The following is a 7,365-nucleotide window of genomic DNA, read 5'->3' as shown; positions in this document are numbered from 1 at the left end:
GAGATATATACCCCGTATGCAGGTGCTGCTGGAATGTTGCTACTTAGAAATGGAAAGTTCACAATTGGAAAGCTGAAATCATCTCTTTTGTCGTAAAGTTTTGTTTTCAACCGACCCTCATTGTCAATTTCTAGATGTAAGTCAAGATATGAAGCCGACTTAACTGTATCTGTAGTATCCTTTATCTCCAATTCGATGGGATAGATGCGTTCCACATAGTCACCAAATTTTGAATTGTTTAGTGAAAGAACGTCATCTATATAGCGGAAAGTAGAGTTAAAGGATATTGCTAACTTCTTATCTTTCTTCCTTAGAAGTTCCTGCATGAAGTCAGCCTCATAATAATAAAGAAACAAGTCGGCAAGTAGAGGGGCACAGTTTGTTCCCATTGGGATGCCGACAGTCTGTTGAAAAACACGTCCTCCGAACGTTACAAATATGTTGTCAATCAAGAAATCAAGCATCCTGATAATATCGGTTTCAGAGAATTTTTTGTTAGAATCAGAGTGATTCTTTACAAAGTATGATTTATCCCTCCCTAAGACAAGATACTTGTATCTACGTTGGCCATTCTGTTTTATGAAGCAAAGTAATACCAACTCTTTCAATTTGTCTTTTAGTTTAGAATGTGGAATACTTGTGTAAAGAGTAGAAAAGTCAAACGTTTTAATACTATTACAAGATGAAAGAGAGTTAGATTGTATGTACTCTAAAAGATCTTTGGAATTTTTAAGTATCCACATCTGATTCACGCCACCTCTAGAATAGGCAGTTTCACAATAACTTTGAAGCCCGTTTTTGATTGCTGATAAAATAGATGTTAATAATTTAGAAAGAGGTCAAAATAAAACATCAAATAAATGTCGATGATGAAGATGCAAACGATACCATTGACTAACGAAAGAGCATTTAGTTTTATCAATATTTTGTCGGTATAAAAAACATCCTAGGCGAGACATTAGAACTTAAAAAACAAGTAATATATGTTATTAATATAAAACCAATAGAATTTGTGTGTTTTCGATGCAAAATGAAATATAACCGAGCATTTTGCCAAAACAGCTGTATTTGATTAAATTAGTAATAGCGAATTAGAATTCGAAATTATCACAAAGTGCAGATATTAAGTCGACATCACATCAGGAAAATTCAGCAAACCCGTGAAAACAATTGAATGCGTTTAAAATCAATTACAAAATTCGTTATAACATATTCAATCCGTATTATTTTGTTGTTGAGTATGTCATGATTGGTCTGCCGTACTGGAGTCGGACAAGCTTTTTGAAATATCAAAAGTTGTTGATTTATCGAACTTCCGGGTATCTACTATGTGATCAACAAGATATCTCCTAAAGGTTTGTAATGTTTGTAACATTTCTAATTCAAATGTATAAAATCTTTCATGAAGTTAGCAGAGTGATAATGTCACAGGACAAAGGTCAGTCTGTCTTTATCGACCACAAGCATTTGAGATAAATTACTTATAGAGCAAAACCCCCTGCAAAACTTAATTTCTGCTTTCAAATTCGAATAGATTTACCAATGAGTATTATCAAATACATGTAAACTATTGAAGTGGTTGAAAGTTGGAATCTATGTGTCTTTGTGACAAAGCTGTGCATGTGTATGAATAATAATATATGTAAACCTACGTATTGACAGCCGTTCGGGACATAACTTTTGTAATTGTGAGCACTGTGGAACCGAAAGTTCGTATTAATATTATGGATTAAAGAATCACTTTTTAAAATATATTTTTCAGTTTTAATTTGATTTCATATTTTTCTATCAATTACCCTTTTCTAGCTTTATAGAAATGAATATATTGAAGACACGCACCTACAAATGTATGACACATGGATTGAGATTTTATTAAATTTAGTATATCACATGATAAGTTGTTGATTTTCTTACGTCCATATGAATATGTTTAGAATCATCTAAAGGGCTAGGAAAGTAACTATTTCACAATATTGTTAAACGTTTTGAAAGGGAAACGGACTGTTTCAAAGAAACAACATTCACATAACAACATAAAAAGAGGAAAGAATATGACGGACGCCCTGTGAATTCAAGCCCCTTGTTTTGGAGAGACATATATAGATGTAGCGATATTGGTTAAAACGTATTTGTGAGTGCATATCATTCGTCTGTCTTTTTAATAAATCATGTCACACCGAAGAATTGACACAGTACTAACCAGGGACAGTCGTGTACTATAGCACAACATTAAAATACATTGTGAAAATTAGTTAAAAAAGTCATATTCACTTCAAACTCAAATTTTATTTTTGATTTCACATGAATACCATTTACATGATCATTTTAATAACCACTAAAATAGAAAGAATAAGTATTCTGGTTATTTGTCGTGATAAAACATTTACTAAAGACATGATTTAGACGAAGTTGTGTCCAGGGTTTCCCCTGGGTCAATTATTTTTTTCGCCACCTCTTTCGCCAAAACAATATATTTTTCGCCACTTTATTATTTTTTTCGCCAAGTAACATAAATATATTTTTCATTTAAAATTTATCTTTTTTTCTACCACCCCCCCTTTCCTTTAAATAAGATAATTTTGCCCCATTGTGTCTATGATTATTCTCTCAAACTTATTTTAGAGTACATTTTAATGAGTAAACACTAAACATTTACTTTAAAACAATAACAAATTTTTAACTTAGTAAAAGGGATAAATATTCATTGTATTTTAAACAACTTTTCTAAATGAGGGGGCCACTATACTTTTAATAATAAAGAAGATATAAGTCCTGGAATATAACACAGTTAATGGACATATTTTGATCATATAATAGCAGTATAGTTCGTAGTAGGGAAAGAAAAAGAAAAATACTGATGTGCCCTTTTGTACTAAGAAGTGGTTCTTACAACAAAACAAAAGCTTGTATCACATGAAATTGATCCCTCATTTCATGTGTAGTCATTACATTGAAGGGTTACTCTCATTCGAGGGGTTGTGTTCTTAACCTTTTGGATAGATTTCTTCATAACGACAGTTTCTTTTCTTGACCATCGTAAATGAAAAAGTTGATACGTAAAACTATGCTTGAAACACGTGTGTCACTAAAACGACTTTAAAGTAGTCTCCCTAATCAATAACCTATACTAAAAGTCAAAGGATAATTTAATTTTTAATCAGAGATTTTTCTTGCTTTTGATTATTTTTCGTCACAACAACAGCTTTCTTTTCTAAACTATCTTTAAAAGGAGAGGAGACGTCAAAAGTCTGCTTCAAACACGTGCGTCGTAAAGTGGTAAATAAATTATGTATGTGACATTTAGCGGAAGCTATTTAACCATATCATTTTGTCAAACAATTCAATCAACACCTTTATTAATTAGTCCTTTGTTGTCGATAGGTATTAAATGCAATCAGCTGATTATTGATTTTCTGTCCAAATCTTAATGAGGTCAAGGTGAATTCCGAGTATTGTCTGATCGGGTAAAGTCCGAGAAACTCGAAAAAAAAGTAAATAAACAAGATGGAGGAAAATAAATCGTTATATATATTTCTGTCGCCAAATTCTTTCGCCAATGACAAATTTTAATCGCCACAATTATTATTTTTTCGCAAATTGCGAAAATGGCGACCGCCAGCGGAAACCCTGGTTGTGTCACTTAGCTACAAACATTCAATAATCCCAATTTTCAATTTCATGTTCAGTGATTCGTTTTCTCTCGGGAGAGTAAAATAATTGTATCTTTATTTTGAATGACCTGAAGTTTGTCATAAAGTTTCTTTGCTAAACCTCCATACCAATAATCTCACTCATAAAGAAGATTACATTGTATTAATCCAGATAAACAATTGTCCAATATAATACCTAACTGTTCACATTTGCTTTCAATTCTAATATTATCACATTCAATAGAAAATAATAACTTTTATTCAAATCTGAAACCTCAAATTAAAAAAAAATAATTTTTTATTACAAAATGGATAGTTTTCATTCTGACTTAAACCTATGTACATATACTTTTTTTCTGAAGAAAAGTCTTTAATTTGTCCACATTAAGAAGAAGTTGACTTTTTTTAAAATTGCTTGCTTCCAGGAAGCCGTGAATTCGCCGACATAATTTCCGTATGCAAAAGTGACCCTTCTCCTAAAAATCCATTGATGGCAATACGCATGGATCTTTCAATGAAATAAACTATTATCTGATTGTACATGTTAAACACGTGCTCAATATTCATGCTTCTTTGTTGATTGTTTATTATAAAGTGACAATCGGTAAACTTTGGTTTCAAACACAAGTAATGAGCAGCCATATTTTTACATCATAACAAACAGAGAGAAAAAAATTGACGATTATATGATAATGATATTTGCGTAATAAATGATAAAATCGTGCACATAAGTTTAAGTTAATGATATATGTATTGGTTTAAGAATTGGATAAACATTATTTTTCACCAGTCACTTGTTTCATATGACTTTAAAGCTTTCTAGATTTCTTTTTGTATCTGAATGTAAGAAAAAATATATAGCCGTATTATCAGCATATGATAAAACCCTACATTTCCAAGAGTTATGCTAGCTTGCAAATCATTAACATATTCTAAAAACAAAAGCAGCCTACATTTACTACCTTTGGGAACACCTAAAAGTGTTAACCGTGCGCAAAGTTTAAATTTTCTACTTGAAGAAGAAGGTTTCATAGAATGATAAATTTAGCTGTAATATTTCAATATGTTAAGTATTCGTTATTTCAGAAACACCAATGGCTACCAATTCAGTGTACTGTAATATCTGCGAATTGAGACATCTTTCAAATCTGTCAACTCATTGGTGTCCTGAATGTGAACAGTCTCTTTGTCCAGAATGTAAGGAGCATCATGGCGTTGTAAAAATAGTACGTAACCACAAGCTTATACCAATTGAATATTACAAGAAATTACCTCCCTTTTTATCTGAACTTCGACAGAGTTGTCAAGAACATAACGAAAACTACCAGCTTTATTGTCCAACTCACGAAACTTGCATTTGCTACAAATGTATAAAATTGCATGGGAAATGTGAAGCTGTTCCGCTAGATGATATGTTGAACGATATCAAAACCTCCGAAATGTACAAGGACTTAGAACAAACGATGATTGATATGCTAGAAAATATTAAAGAAATCAAACATGATAGACAGGTCAACATATCAGACATCGAAACAGAAAAAAAGAAACAACTTGAAGAGATCAGTCAAATGCGATTGCTTGTCAATAATCACTTTGACAAGCTAGAAAAGGAGTTAAAATTAGAGGTTGAAGAAACAGTCATTCAAACGACCGAGAAGATCCGACAGACAATATTGTTTGTTAAAGAAACTGAACAGAAGATATCTAAGAATATAGCAGACCTAAATGATATTCGAAGTTACGCGTCAGAACTCCAAACTTTTCTTGGAATGAAAGAAATGCAAAATAGAGTAACAGAAAATGAAAAAAGTATGCAATCATTACTTGACGATGGTCTTTTACAGCAAATGGTATTAAAATCGGCAGTTGATACAAGTATAGGTAACTGCTTGTCTGAAATAAAGGTATTCGGATCTGTAGAGATTCTAACAAAACAAGAGAGGCTGTCGCAAAGGAAGAGGAAACACAAACAAGCACAACTGTTAGCTGTACAGAAGCAGAAATTTATTCAAGATATAACATTGAACCAAATACAAGCAATGACGACCACAAATGGTGGTGCCATACGAGGGTGCTGTGCCACTCCAGATAATCACTTGCTTTTAACACACCACTCAAAAAGTAAGCTTAGCCTAATGGATTTTCATGGGTCCTGTCTAGCCTCTTTTTCAATTGGATACGGTGACTCATACGGTGTTTCATTTCTCGACAATCACAATGTTGCTGTTACTTCAGGTCAAGTTGATGTTTTTCATGGAATCAACATTATACATTTGCCTTCCAGGAAAAAAGTAGATTTTATTGAACTACCCGGAAACCCTTTTAGCATAGCAAGTACTAGTGAAAAGATATACTGTGTTGTAAAGTATATGGGTATATATCAAATTAATAAAAACGATCATAAAATATCAACTTTTGTTAAAGGGAATTTCAGTTCCTGTTCATTCGTAGCAACGAACGAAGAAAACATATATTATTCGAATGACAAAAGTTGTATCATAAGTACCAGTTATTCAGGAGAAACGCTTTGGGAATTCAAACATGAAAAAATCCTTCATGGGCCACGTGGTGCTGCATTTGACAATTATGGAAACCTGTATATAACTGGAGAGAAATTGAGTAACGTTGTAGTCCTGTCAAGTGACGGGAAACAGCATAGAGAAATTCTTACAAGGTCGGACGGTCTTAACTATCCGTCTGCAATATTCTTTGACAAAGATGAAAATAGGTTAATAGTCTCCAGTGGCAACACTAACATATTGATTTTCAATGTTTCTCATTAAAGGATTTAAAATTCTGACATCGTTCAAAGTTTGGGATAGCTAATGATGCATGTATATTATTGTCACACACTTGGAATCAGTGAAGAAGATATTTAATAAAATTTTAAGTAGAAACCTTTTCACATTTTCGGTTCTTACGCAAGACCTTCATTAAAATACAAAACAAACGTCTATTACTTATAATACAATGGATCATAAGGATTCGAATTGATTTTAAAGAAATGATAAAACTTCTTTTTTTTAGAATTTGAGTAAAGAAAATAACTTTCTACTTTTATTTTATATGTAAACAGAATAGGGAAATTATGAGTGTCAGTGTTTACCTGTTACTATGTATCAATACTTTTAGGAAGTGGAATCTAAATCTGTGGCAATATCAACTTGCAACTTGATTAGTGCATATCTTCATTGTTATATAATGAACGTTTAAGAATTTATTCAAATTAGTGTCTTGAGTCAGATGTTGCAGTTCACTGAACATGGAAATGTTAGCAGAGACTTTAGTATAGTGCCATGAGTTATTTATTCTTCAATCTGATTTAGAGCATGCTATTTTCAGTCTGCTATACGTTAGATTTATTTGTTGCGATGTGCATAAGCAGCAAGTAATACATCTATAAACGGAGCAAACTGTATGAAATATCTGATTTAAATCAGAGTGCATATTCTTGCTCTTCTAGATCTATAAGCTAAAAAAAACCATGAGTCTTCTTAGGACTCACCACCAATTATAACTTGTTTGTATGAGTATGAAGCTCTGCCTTGAATGTCTTTGTTGTTTTCCTTTCTAAACAAAATATCTAGTTTGTAAACAGTATAAAACCGAGGAGGTGTAGTATAATCGCCAATAATTCAATTATACACCAGAGTTCAAATGTTGAGTATGTAAGCAGTTAAAGTTACTCTGCATCGGAGATTGTACGTTTAGCGGG

At 32.3% G+C, this 7,365-nt stretch overlaps 1 protein-coding gene across 1 annotated transcript; it reads left to right on the top strand.

Moving 5' to 3' along the window:
• The first annotated feature begins 1,287 nt into the window (after positions 1-1,287).
• LOC139491714 (uncharacterized) lies at positions 1,288-6,447 on the top strand. Its single transcript, XM_071279545.1, has 2 exons — positions 1,288-1,355; positions 4,737-6,447. Exon 2 carries the CDS (start codon positions 4,745-4,747, stop codon positions 6,431-6,433), a length of 1,689 nt encoding a protein of 562 aa, XP_071135646.1. The 5' UTR covers positions 1,288-1,355; positions 4,737-4,744; the 3' UTR covers positions 6,434-6,447.
• Positions 6,448-7,365: the final 918 nt, after the last annotated feature.

The sequence above is a fragment of the Mytilus edulis genome, chromosome 10 (assembly GCF_963676685.1).
Source record: "Mytilus edulis chromosome 10, xbMytEdul2.2, whole genome shotgun sequence".
In the NCBI taxonomy this organism is placed as follows: domain Eukaryota; kingdom Metazoa; phylum Mollusca; class Bivalvia; order Mytilida; family Mytilidae; genus Mytilus; species Mytilus edulis.
The sequence above is the reverse complement of the archived record's forward strand: the minus strand, read 5'-3'. Positions and strand labels throughout refer to the sequence as shown.